The sequence below is a fragment of the Beta vulgaris genome, chromosome 5 (assembly GCF_026745355.1).
Source record: "Beta vulgaris subsp. vulgaris cultivar EL10 chromosome 5, EL10.2, whole genome shotgun sequence".
Taxonomy (NCBI): Eukaryota; Viridiplantae; Streptophyta; class Magnoliopsida; order Caryophyllales; family Amaranthaceae; genus Beta; species Beta vulgaris.
Genome location: NC_079206.1, coordinates 45,346,695 through 45,360,878, shown reverse-complemented (window position 1 = coordinate 45,360,878; position 14,184 = coordinate 45,346,695). Strand labels below are relative to the sequence as shown.

At 37.4% G+C, this 14,184-nt stretch overlaps 1 protein-coding gene across 1 annotated transcript; it reads left to right on the top strand.

The window, feature by feature from the left end:
* The first annotated feature begins 12,177 nt into the window (after positions 1-12,177).
* On the top strand, positions 12,178-13,515 carry LOC104893541 (uncharacterized). Its single transcript, XM_010679656.1, has one exon. The coding sequence runs from the start codon at positions 12,178-12,180 to the stop codon at positions 13,513-13,515; it is 1,338 nt and encodes a 445-aa protein (XP_010677958.1).
* Positions 13,516-14,184: the final 669 nt, after the last annotated feature.

Sequence of the window (14,184 nt, the reverse complement as noted above, 5' to 3'; positions counted from 1 at the left end):
AAAATAGGTGATGTTTGGTTTCTTTCCAAAGTAAAGTTCATAAGGAGTTTTATTAATGATAGGTCTCATCATGGCACGATTAATTATGTGACAAGCAGTATTAACAGCTTCAGCCCAAAAGTTCCTTGGAAGTTCACTAGCAATTAACATGGTTCTAGACATTTCCTCCAAAGTTCTATTTTTCCTTTCTACAACACCATTTTGTTGTGGTGTTCTAGGGGCAGAAAAATTATGATCTAGGCCATTATCTCTGCTTAGGTCATCAAATTTATAATTTTCGAATTCCTTGCCATGATCTGATCTAATGTGCATTATTTTATGTCCACTTAGGTTTTGAACTCTTTTAGCAAAGACAAGGAACTCATCATAAGTTTCATCTTTACTAGGAGAAAAATAACCCAAGTGTACCTAGAGTAGTCATCTACAATCACAAGTACATACCTCTTTCCACTTCTGCTTTGAATTCTCATGGGTCCACATAAGTCCATATGAATTAACTCTAATGTTTAGTGGTACTTACAATCGTTTTAGATTTGAAAGAGGATCTTACTTTTTACCTCGTGCACATGCATCACAAACTTGATCAATATGAAATTTTATGGATGGTAATCCTAAAACAAGGTCTTTTGATCTAAGTTTCTCAAGTAATGAAAAGCTAGCATGTCCTAGACGCTTGTGCCATAGAAGTGAATCATCTTCAATAACACTAAGACAAGTTAAATTGATTTGAGGAACAAGGTCTAGATCCACAATGTATGTGTTCCCTTTCCTTGTTCCTTCCAAGATAACCTTCTTAGTTTTAATGTTGATGATTAAGCATTTTTCTTTATCAAATTTTACAGTATTTCCTTTGTCACAGAATTGAGAAATGCTTAATAGATTATGTTTTAGACCTTCAACTAAAAATACATTTTCAATGGAGTGTAATGGTGACTTACCGACCTTACCCATAGCAACAATGTTACCTTTCTTATTATCACCAAATGTTACACTCCACCTTCATAGGTTGTGAGTGAGAGAAACTTCGTTTTGTCTCCTGTCATGTGCTTGGAACAACCACTATCGAGATACCAAGTGTTGTTCCCCCTCACTCCAACCTGCAAAAATCAACTAGTTGTTAGTTGAAGGAACCCCATCTTTCGTGGGTTCCTGTTCTTGACTAGGATTTGTTTTGACAACCCATTTTTTCTTACTTATTGTCACATTTTTCCCAATCATCTCAGATTTTAGTTGACATTGATTTATGTAATGACCTACCTTGCCACAATACATACAGAACTTATCACTAGGTAGATCAACATATTTCTTTGTCTTGTTCCTTTTCTTGTAGTTTTCAAAACCAAGACCTTCCTTCCTTTGGTCTGTGGTTTCTCAATCCACTTAGGAACTTTCATGATTTTGCCTCTGTTCCTTGCGACAACCAGTTCCTTTTTAAGACTACAGATCTGTTCCTTTAAAATAATTTTCTCTTTATTTATTTTTTCAATCTCAGATCTGTATCCTTTCAAAGGGGTTGATCTTATATCAAAGGAACTCAGAACAGGGACAAATTCCTTCAAGTGTGAAATCTCTAAATTAATTAGATAATTTTCATTTTTCAAACTTCATAAATTCTTTGATTTTTAAGTTTTTATCAAAAAATCAAAAAATCTAGTTTCACATCGTTCTCATTTTCTTAAGCCATTCTATGTGTTCCTTGCAAACCTTTAAGGCTTGTTCCGTTTGTTTCACGTTTTTCACGTTTTTTCACGTTCATCTCTACATTCAAGATTGCATCATAAAGAAGATCATATATTTCAGTCCTAGTTTTACCATCTAGTTCTGACTCAAGTCCATGTTGACTTACCTCAATTTTTTTTTCATCTTCTTCTTCGTCAGTGTTTGCCATGAGGCAAAGGTTTGTTGTTTCTTCAGTTGGTTGTTCCTCTTCTTCTTCCGTCTCTGAATCTCCCCAAGCAGCTATCATAGCTTTGCGCACATTTGCCTTAGAGAAAGGTGCTTTTGATTCTTTGTTCCTTTCAGCAAAGCGTTCCTTGTTCCTTTCTTTGGTTTTGTCATTTTCCCAAAGAGGACATTCCTTGATGAAGTGATCTGTACTTCCACATTTATGACAAGCAGCTTTGTTAGAAAATTTCTTAGTTTTACCTTTGAAGTTTCCATTCTTCATGTTCCTGTACATCTTTCGAAATTTTCGAACCATGAGGGCTGCTTCTTCTTCTTCAGAGTCCGAATCATCTTCATCATCTGCTTTGAGAGCAATTGATTTTGATTTGGAGCTTTCACCATATTCAGTATCAAGGTGAAGCTCATGAGTCATAAGTGACCCTGCCAGCTGTTCTAAGTTGAACTTAGTGAAGTCTTTTGTTTCTTGAAGAGCAGTGACTTTAGCCATCCATCTGTCCTTAGGAAGACTCCTAAGAACCTTTCGAACCTGTTCCTCAGATGAAATAAACTTTCCAAGAGAAGCCAACTCATTTATAATGTTAGTAAAACGAGTAAACATGTCTCGGATGCTTTCTTTGGATTTCATGCAGAACAGTTCATATTGATTCATAAGTAAGTCAATTTTCGATCTTTTAACTTCATTAGTTCCTTCGTGGGTTACTTCTAGTAAATCCCATATTTGCTTTGCGGATTTGCATCCCATGATTCTATTATGCTCATGGGGTCCAAGTCCACAATGCAATAATTTAATAGCCATGGCATTTACTTCGATTTTTTCAAAATCAGATTTGTCATAATCAGAGAGGGGTTTAAGAGTTACCTCATTTTTGTCATTTGTAGTTGTGACTTCGAAATCACCAACTTCAATGACTCTCCATACCTGATAGTTTTCAGCTTTGATAAATATCTCCATGCGGTTCTTCCAATAGTTGTAGTACTTCCCATTGAACATAGGAGGCCTTTGAGTGGAATAACCTTCTTCAAGTTTCTCGGTGGTATTCATTGTTCCTTGGATCTTTTCTCAATAGGGTTTCCTATCTTACGTGAGTTCTAGCTCTGATACCAATTGTTAGTTCCCTAGGAACACTACAAGAGTGGGGGTGAATTGTAGGTGTAGAAATAAACGTAACTTTTTGCGGAAATTAAAGCTTAAACGAATAAACAAGCTAAAGGAACACAAGGGATTTTTACGAGGAAAAACTTCTTGGCCCAACAAGAAGAAACAACCTCGACCACTAGGGATTTTAAACTCAAAACTTTCACTAATTAGGCCAAACAACTTTGTTACAACCTAATTCTAACTCGAGCCACACCTTGAGTTCCTAAACTCAAGTTCCTGAGCCACTGTTCCCTTAACAGCAGTTCCTCTCAACTTCACTCGAAGTTTTCTCACACATACAAGCTTCACTCAAGCCTCTCTCTTACAGAACTTCACTCAAAGTTCCCTTACCCCAAAAACCAAAATACAATTGATCGAAATAAGCTTAGTGGAATTAGAGTAAGAAGGCAAAGAACAAATGGCTATTATGAGAGAATGAAGGCACTGACGCTTAATAAGTTAAACTCACTTAATTACTTAGTCAGACACAATTTGGAACTTATCTAGACTTCTATATTTATAGTGTTAATCATGAAGAACGTGGGATTAAAACTAGAGAACATGTTTAGTCCATTAACCCATGATGTTCCTTCCCCTAAGGAACACGTTTTACATCATGTCCCATGATCCCATGAACTACAAATGAACGTGGATATTTTTCAACCATTACTCCTAAGTAATAGGAGTTCCTTGAGCTTTATCCGAAAATCAGTTTTATAAAACTCTTTTTATCTTTAAAACTGAATTTTTAATCTTTAAGAAAATAATATCTTCTAAATAAAATCTTTCTAACAACCGGATATTTATTTTCTTATTTTCTGAAAAATAAAATCTTTTTCTTAAACAGATTTTCTTTTTAAAACTGATTTTATCATTTGAAATTAGATATAACTAATTTCCTATAATTTAGGCATGACTTACTCAAATATCTTTTTAACCGTTACAATATTTATACGCCTAAGTCTAGTTCCTTTTATTAACTAAGTTCCTTTAACATATACGCTTAGTGCCACGTAGTTTGTTCCTTACAAAGGAACAAACTCTCATTCTCAAATAGACTGCCACAGTTCCTTACCATTCTTTCTTTGTTCCTTTACATTGGAACTAGAAAATAAAACGCCTAGCTTCTATTCTTCTTGATCCAATGCTTGCTCCAGTATCAACATAGAAACTTCTTTAATTAGCCTTTGAAATCCTCTCTTGACTTCTTCCTTGACTTCGTATTCTCCCACTTCCTTTTATTGATACCTTAAACACCATGCACTTAAATAACTCATTAGTTCACTACTTAGTTTGTTCCTTTGTTTCTTTGTCATTATCAAAACTACGGTTCAACAAGTACTTTGTATTGCTACTATTATTCTTTACATTTCACATTACAAAAGCACCTAGCCTAAGTTGTAGCTCCTACAAAATATAGTGAATTGGTGGACTCATAGCCACCCGCGGTTTTTAACCCTTATTCACAGGGTTTTCTGCATCACCATCTTTGGTGTCTTGTGTTTATTCTTTATTTACTTTCTTCGCAGCTAGTTTATTCTCTTTGTGCTAGCTGTGCGTTGCTCGTAGCTGTAGATCCTCAGCTAAGTTTTGCCTGTGCAGAATTTAGCATAAACAATTAACATCATTGAATAATTCACGAAATAGAAGTAAACTACATAACCAAAGATGAAATGAAATATGAAAGAGCTAACTAATATAAAAGTATACTTGATATATAAATCCAAATTTGCAGTACATGAAATGATCTTAGGCACAAGGATGCAGCGAAGTTTCGAATATAAAACACTTACTATCTTTTTATCCTCACCCCTAATCATCTACTGATTGGTTTTTGAGGGGTTAAAATTCCTGTGTATGTTGCCAACTTGAACAGCTTTACTTTGTGAGGAGTCATTCAAATTGAATCTACTAATCTAACTTTTGGCTGGTTCGCTGATTTTCATCCCACGTGATTATTTTCAGATAAACTTTGTTTTGGGGTTAGCTTTTCAAAATCATTAAACTCTTCTTTTTCTTACATAAAATAGACCAAGAATAGATTGATGATGGCAATATAAAATTCCGGATTTTTTTTGAGAAAGTACTCCAAAAGATGGGAGTATTTGATAAAGAATATGTATAGGATAATATTTTCTTATCGGTTTAGGATATAATTGTATAATTACTATATAATTCGGATTGGTTAGGATTTCATTAGCAAAACTTAACCATAATTACATTCCATAACCATAATCGTAATCATGAAACATAATCATAAGCAAAACATAACCATAATAAATGCTCATAACATAATCATAATCATACTTTTGTAGCATCATGGGTATTCCATGAAATTTGTTCACATCAGCAGTAATCATAATATTCATAAAAGCATTTCAAATCCCACAATCCGTTTAATCTCAACGTAATGCAAGAAATCATAAAACATGTTCAGAAAAGGATTTGTGGGTGCCAGGAGTATATACATTTGGAAACATGAGGATTTCATAGAACATGTTTTCATAAAATAACGTTTCGTTTTCTTTATAAGTGTATTTCAAAGATCATTTTGTTATGATTACGATTACGATGATGTGTTATGATTATGATTACAATTATGTAATGTAATAGTGGTGTATAAAAGTAATGAAACATGATAAAGTCAAGTGAAATATGGTTCTTGGCAGTAGTTTACGGGCACCACAAGTGTCACCTATGTCGTGAACGCCCAATGGAGTTATGATTACGGGGACCGCAAGTGTCACTTATGTTGTGATCGCCCAACTGAGTTATGATACGGGCGCCGCAAGTGTCACCTATGGTGTGACCGCCCGACGGAGTTATGATACGGGCACTGCAAGTGTCACTTATGGTGTGACCGTCCAACGAATTAATTATACTGGCCAAGTTACCAATAAGATTAAGTAAGAAGAAAAGTATGAATAAGCTTATGATATCTTTATGAAATAATTCGATCGATTTATGAAATGGTTTATGTTATTCTTCCCTCTATTAAGCGCGTGCTCTTACAAAAGCTTGGATGTTAATGAAGTTATCAATATGAGTTGCATTATGGTTACAATATGGGTTGCAGTGTTGATAGTAAGTCATTTGTATTGTTATGAGACTTCTAATAAGATATTGAAGCAACCATGTTTATAGAATGAAATCAGTTTATCTTGAATTCCTGATACGGAGAGTATCACAAAGTAACACATTAAGTGCTGCTAGAAAGGAATAAAGACAGTTATGTGCTTTCTCCATGTTAATAGTGAAATGTATAATGTGAATGAATGAGAGAATAAAGATGGTTAAATGTATGCATCAATGTGAATTTTTTTTTTTGATAGGCAAGGTAAGTTATTATTGCATCAAAACAAACCAATGTGATCATTCTAGAGACATGCCTCTAGATGAGGGGCAATACCAGCAGGCTACACAGCCTAAAGCTATCTCTCTTTAAGAGCTACAAACATCTATGATCACTATGGCTAATTTTCTTAGGTATAATACTATAAATTCTATTATATACATTGTATTTAATGCTATAGATGACAGTATCTATACACTTCACCTGACTGTTCCAGAGGGCATTATTCCTCTCTCTCCAGATGTGATAAATGGTGCTCATGATGGCAGCATACAAAACACTTCTTTTGAACTTACTCTGATTCTTCATGTGCATACATCTTATCATGAAATTGTAATTAAGATGAGTATCATGCATTCCCAGCCACTGAAGCATGAATGCTCATGATGCATCTCTTACTGAAGTAGCAGTTGAAGAATAAATGCATATGGGTTTCAATGTCATCTGCACAAAGGAGACAACAGCTATCCTGAGTGATGCCCATTTTCAGTAGCATATCCTTTGTATTCAACCTTCCTTGCATCACCAACCACATTATGAACCAATGCTTAGGTTGTCCAAGTCTACACCAGACCATCTTTGCCCAATACACCTCTCTATTTGTAGGAACCATATGCTGGTAGCTCAATTTTATTGAATATTGAGGCAAGTTAGCTAGTTGAGCCTCAGTTAGATGGCTTTTCATGATATATTTCACTTTCCAAATTGCTCTCCAGTACCAACTATCATACACCTTTGGAGAGTAATCCCACCAGTTTTGCTCTTTCAGATAAATGGAATGGATCCATTTAACCCATATATTATCTTTTTTTGTTGCAATCATCCAGACATGCTTCCCCATGGGTGCCAAATTCCACATCTGGCCATTTATTATACCCATGCCTCCTACTCTTTTTGTTATACATATGTTCTTCCATGCAACTTTCCTAGGGCACCTAGACTCTACTGTACCACTCCAAAGGAAACTTCAGTGGATGCTATTGATATGTTTAAGAACAAGTCTGGGCAATATCATGATCTGAGCCCAATAGATTTTTAGTGTCATCAACACATAATTGACCAAGCTTAGCCTCTCAACAAAGGACATGTTTCTTGAACTCCACACCTTGATTCTTGCACACATTCTTTCCACTATTTTTTCACATCCAGCTGCAGATATTCTCTTAGAACATATAGGAATGCCTAAGTATCTGAATGGAAATGAACCTTTTGTGAACCCTGTCATGTCAAGTATCCTTTGTACTTCTGAAGTGTGCATACCATAGCAGAATATAGCAGTTTTTGAAGGGCTAGCTTGTAGTCCTGTTGTGTACTTGTGTCTAAGAAAAGTTTAAAACCTTGCATCATCATGTGCACTGACTTGTACTCACCTTTGCAGCATAATATTATGTCATCAGTAAAACAAAGGTGACTCAGCTTTGTTTCTCTACATCTGGGGTGGAATTTGAAGCCTTCTTTCTCCCCTACCTTCCTCAGAATTCTAGATAAGTATTCAATACAAATTACAAACAGCAGAGCTGAGAAAGGGTCACCTTGCCTCAGGCCTCTTTTACCTTCAAAAAAATCCATGGAGAGAACAATTTATAGCTAAGGAGAACCTTGGGGGTCCTAACACAGGCCATGATAAGCTTGACAAAAGGCTCTGGAAACTATATACCCACTAGCATTTCTTCTAGAAAGTCCCACTCAACTGTATCATAAGCCTTTTGTAAGTCAAGCTTAATGATATGTTCTGCCAAGGACTTCTTCCTTTCATACCCTTTTACTAAGTCTTGGCATACCATGATATTATGTGCTATGAATCTATTTCGCACAAAGGCTCCTTGGTTCTGAGGTACAATATCAGGCAGTATGCTACTAAGTCTGGCACATAACACTTTTGAAATGCACTTGTAGATTGTATTACAACAAGATATGGGCCTAAAATCTTTAACACTTTCAGCACATTTGCCTTTAGGTATGAGGGTGATACTGGTAGCATTTATTTCTTTCATGAGCCTCCCTATATTAAGGAAATCCAGCATAGCATTGCAAACCTCATCACCTACTATCTCCCATGCACCTTTGAAAAAGGAACTACCAAAACCATCAGGTCCAGGGCCTTCCCTCCATCAATTGCCCACATTGCAGCTTTGATCTCCACGTTTGTATATGTAGCATTTAGTTGACCCTTCATCACAACATCTAGCATGGGCCCATTATCTACCACTGATTGCTTGAGTTTTGTTCTAGTGTGCATTTTGGAACCAAGAAACACTTTATGCACCTGAGCTGGTTCAATAGACCAGTTTCCATGCATGTCTTTTATGGAAAAAATGGAATTCTGAATGTGTCTTTGCTTGATTGTTTCATGAAAGAAACCAGTGTTCTCATCCCCCTCCTTACGCCATTCACTTTTAGCTTTTTGAGCTAAAAGTTGCATATATGTCTTATGAGCTCTTAAGTACTCAGCCTGAGCCTCACTCTCCCTATTAGCAATGTCTTCGCGAAAAATTGGAAAAAGGTTCTAGAGAGAGAAACTCTCTCCTCTCTCTAAACCAATGGAACAGTAACCTCCATTGGAACAGTAACCTTCATTGTTTTTCTTCATTGTTTCTCTAGTTTTCTTCTCCACAATTTTGTGGTTGCCATGGCAAGGACTGGAGAGCTCCGGTGAAGAAAGGTCAAAACCAGATGAAGTAGAAGGGCCCATCTTCTGGAAAGAGTAATCAGAAAATGAAATCGGTAGATGCTTTGATAGGAGTTTCGGCGCTGGATATTGATAATGAAACTGAGATTATCCAGGAGGAGATTTTATCACCTCGTGCTTCCTTACAAGAGTTGCATAAACAACCTGAGGTTCGTGTATAGTTTTCGGATTGGTTGGAAACGATTCATCGTTTTGAAGCTAATCAAGCTCCGGACCAGAGTAGAAGAATGGTTAGAATGGAAGGTATTGCTCCTTTACCTATACTTTTTTCTCCTGAATCGGTTGAAAATGAGGTATTAAGTGCTGAAAATACTTCAAAGAAGCTTGTTAGGATTGAGATGAGTGACATTCAGCCTGAACAGGATTTCTGAAATTCTGCTATTTACAAGTTACATTGTAGGTGCAAACCCTCATGTTCAGGTAGTAGAAGGTTTTGTAAGGCGTATATGGAGGAATTTTGGGGTGGATAAGGTTACAATGGTCAAGAAAGGGATCTATATAGTGCGTTTTACCACAGTTGAAAGAAGGGATCAAGTGTTATCAGGAAACCCTGTGTTTTTTGATAACAAGCCTGTAATGGTGAAAGCTTGGGATTCTACTATTGATTTTGTGAAGGAGGATGTGAGAGTTTTGCCTATTTGGGTTCAACTGTCATTGAACTTCAAATATTGGGGGGAAAATTGCCTGTTTAGGATTGCTAGTTAGGTGGGGAAGCCTATAAAAACTGACCAGGCAACAGCTAGAAGGGATAAGCTGCAGTATGCTCGAGTAATGCTAGAAGTGAAGGTGGATCAGGAATTTCCAGACTCTATTGAGTTCATTAATGAGTGTGATGTTATAGAGAAGGTTGGTATTTTCTATGAATGGAAACCAGTGCTCTGTAAATTGTGCAATACTATGGGTCATGCTCAAGAGTAGTGCCAAAAGCCTGTGGTGAGGACTGAATGGAGGAAGAAGGAGGTCAGACCTCAAACAGACAATGTGATCTCTGTTAAAGGCAGAAATCATCCACTAGAGACTAATGTGTAGTTTCAACCTGTTAAACGGCCAGCTAGAAGAAGTTTAAGTGTAGCTCCTGGTCCAGTAGTGAATAATGGGTTTGAGGTTTTGGTTTCACAAACACGGGATACTGAAGGTGCTGAAGAAGCAGTTTGTTTATTAAATGGGGCTAAACAGGAGGATGAAGGGGGTGGACAGCCCCCTGAATCTCATGGATAGAATCATTGTATGGAATGTAAGGGGGCTCAACAGCCTAGCCAAGCAGAAGGATGTTAAGAAGTTTCTTGGCATGAAGGATGTTGGGCTGGTGAGTCTCCTTGAAACAAAGGTGAAGGTAATCAATATGGGTAGCCTTTACCAAAATGTTTTCAGAGGTTGGTGCTTTTCATCAAACTCTTCTTTCCATAGAGGAGGAAGGATTGTTGTTGCTTGGAACCCTAAGACTTTCCAGGTTGATATTTTGCTTGTTTCAAGTCAGCTTATGCATTGCAGCATCACTGATCCTGCTGGCAAGAAGTTTTTTTGTACCTTCTTATATGCATTTAATGATGCACATGGAAAAGGTGAAGCTTGGGCTGATTTGGAAAAGCTAGTTACATGTGTAGTGGTCCATAGATTATTCTAGGGGACTTTAACTGTGTTATGAGCAATGAAGAGAGGATTGGAGCTAGGGTTAATAACAGGATATGGATGATCTAAGAAGATGTATAAGGAATTGTGGGACGCAGGATTTAACTAGCACTGGTAACTTATACACCTGGAATAATAAACAGGGAGGAGATAGCAGGGTGTACTCTAAGTTGGACAGGGCTATGGTGAATGATGAATGGTATAGGATGTTTCCTACATCTGCAGCTCACTTTATGCCTGAGGGTATGTTTGATCACTCTCCTATTGTAATTAATGTATATCCTGTCAGAGAGAACAATAGGAGACCCTTCAAATATTTTACAATGTGGAGATCTGCTAGCAGCTTTCTTCAGATTATTCAAGAGGGGTGGACTCAAGATGTTGAAGGCACACCCATGTATAGAGTGGTGAAAAAGATAAAAGAAGTAAAGCATAGGCTTAAAAAGCTGAACCAAGAGGGGTTTTCTGACATACAAAGTCAGGAAATCAAGGCTTTACTGCACCTACAAGAGTGTCAAGAGCAACTGAAGGAGAATCCAGGTGATAGGGCTCTTAGTGAGGCTGAAAGGAAGGCTGGTGCAGAGTATAGAGTAAAACACCACCAATATGTGTATTTCCTGGCTCAGAAGGCAAAGTTGGCTTGGTGTAAGGAGGGGGATGAAAACTCTTCATTGTTTCATAATGCTATTAAAGCTAGAAGGCTAAAGAGCACTGTTTATGCAATTCATAATAGTAGAGGTGAGTGGCAGGAGGGGGTAGAGAAGGTCTCTCAAACTTTTCTTGAGTATTATAAAGATCTCCTTGGTACAAGCCTGCAAAACAGGACTGGGGTTAAAAGCTGAGATCATTGATATGGGTCATAAGCTTCATGATGATCACATTGCCCTGTTGAATAGGCCTTATACAGCTAGTGAAGTAAAAGCAGCTCTCTTCTCTATTGCAGGAGATAAAGCTCCTGGCCCAGATGGTACGGGCTCTCATTTCTATAGAGATACATGGGATGTAATTAGTGAGGAAGTCACACAGGCTGTGCTAAACTTCTTTGAACAAGGTTGTTTGTTAAAGGAACTCAATGCCACCATTCTCACTCTAGTTCCTAAAGTGACCTGCCCTAATAATGTTAGTGAGTTTAGGCCTATAGCCTGCTGCAATGTGTTGTACAAATACATAACAAAAGTGCTTAGCAACAAATTAAGACTTATATTGCCTGATATCATTGCTAAGAATCAGGGTGCTTTTGTGCATAATAGGTTCATAATCCATAATATTATGGTTTGTCAGGACATGGTGAGAAGTTATGGAAGGAAGAATGTGAAAACTAGCTGTCTAATGAATTTAGACATGAGAAAAGCTTATGATACTATTGAGTAGGCCTTCTTGGAAAAGATGATGCACTCTTTGCTTTTCCCTCCTAAATTCATTCAACTGATCATGACTTGTGTGAGTACCCCTAGATTTTCAGTAATGATCAATGGAAGTATGCATGGGTACTTTGAATCAAAGAGGGGCTTGAGGCAGGGAGACCCTATCTCCCCTCTCCTATTTGTCATTTGTATGGAATACTTGACTAGGACATTGAAGAAAGTGGGGCAGCACCCTAGATTCAAGTATCATCCTAGATGCAAAGGTCTACATCTGAATCACTTGATGTTTGCTGATGATGTCATTCTTTGCTGTGAAGGAGATTTCTACTCTATTTATCTCATGTTGCAGGGTTTCAAGCTGTTTTCTATGTCCTCTGGACTGTGCATTAATGAGACCAAATCAGAGTTCTACACTGCTGGTATGATAGCTAGTGATGCGCAAAGATTTAAGGATGTATCTGGCTTCTCTCATGGTACTCTCCCATTTAAGTACGTAGGAGTGCCTATATATTCCAAAAAGTTGTCAGCTACTGAGTGTCAGGTGCTAGTGGAGAAAATGTCTACTAGAATAAGGATTTGGAGAAGTAGACACTTGTCTTATGCAGGGAGATTACAACTAATTAACTCTGTGCTTATGAGTATACACATGTATTGGGCTCAGGTTTTTATTCTTCCCAAGAAAGTTCTTAATGAGATCACTAGTATATGCAGAGCTTTTTTATGGTATGGGACTTACTACAGCCGTAAACCTGGTAGGGTTAAATGGGAGGACATTTGTAAACCTAAAAGTGAAGGGGGATTAGGCATTAGAGATGTCCATTTGTGGAACAAAGCTGCTATGGCTAGATATGTGTGGGCTTTGGCTACCAAGCAGGATAACTTGTGGATCAAATTGGTCCATGCTGTGTACATCAAACAGCAAAATTGGTGGGACTACAGACATCCAGTAGGGTGTAGTTGGTATTGGAAAAAAGTTTGTGAGGTGAAAGAATGTCTGAAAACAAAGGTCTCTCTACAGGACCTCACTGGAATGCAGAAGTATAGTCTCAAAAGCATATATGCAAAGCTATATGTGGAAGGTGATCATGTATATTGGGACAAATTTATTTGGAATAGGATTTCTATTCCAAAGCACAGAGCTATTGCTTGGCTGGTGATGAAAAATAGGCTAAATACATCAGATAGATTATTGAATTGTGGCCTAATAAATGATGATAAATGTCAACTGTGCTCTATAGGCAGAGAAACTCATGAACAATTATTCTTTCAATGTGATTATTCCAGGAAATGCATTGACCTACTGAGGGCTTGGCTGGGAATGGTGAGTCACCAATATGATTTTCATAGAATTGTAAGATTCTGGAGAAATAGAAGAATTTCAAGCTTTAAGAAAAAAGTTCTGGCTGATGTGCTGAAGGCTGGTGTATACTTCATCTGATGGGCAAGGAATGAGGCAGTGTGGAATCATGTTGGTTGGAGGCCTACTCAGATTGTTCAACGTGTGAAAAGTTTGATACTTCTTAGGATTAGCACTGTTATTCCTAAGAAAACTTCTATTGAGGATAGAGCTTGGTTTGAATTGCTTAAGAGCAGATAGCTGCTTGATGTAAAGATTTTGTTTGTATCTCCCTAGTTTACTTGTGGCCTAGCTTGGCTGTTTTCCCTTCCTTGTAGTATAGGGGGGCCAACCTAGTTGGTTCGCCTTCTCTTGGAAGTGGTTTAGGTTGTAACCTGTTTGGTTTAATCAATATATCTCTACTTATCTAGCAAAAAAAAAAAAAAAAAAGCAATGTCTTCATTAGAGGGGTCAGCATGCAATGCATCCTGAAGAGCTTGAAATGCCAGATAAGCTTTAGCATCCTGAGCTGCAATGTCACCAAATCTCTCTCTATTCAACTCCTTTAGCTCACCCTTGACTGCTTTCAACTTCTTAACAAGTAAGTACATTTTAGTTCCAATTTGTATCCCCTGCCAAGCCTGAGTAATAATGTCCATATACTGAGGATGTGTTTGCCACATTTTAAAGAACTTAAAAGGTTTCTTACCCCTATAACAGCTGGATAGACAAACACCACAACAGTACAATGGTCAAAATACCCCTCATTCT

Excerpts from the sequence above, each read along its gene's own strand:
- LOC104893541 (XM_010679656.1), top strand. The coding sequence starts at position 12,178 with ATGATCAATGGAAGTATGCATGGGTACTTTGAATCAAAGAGGGGCTTG.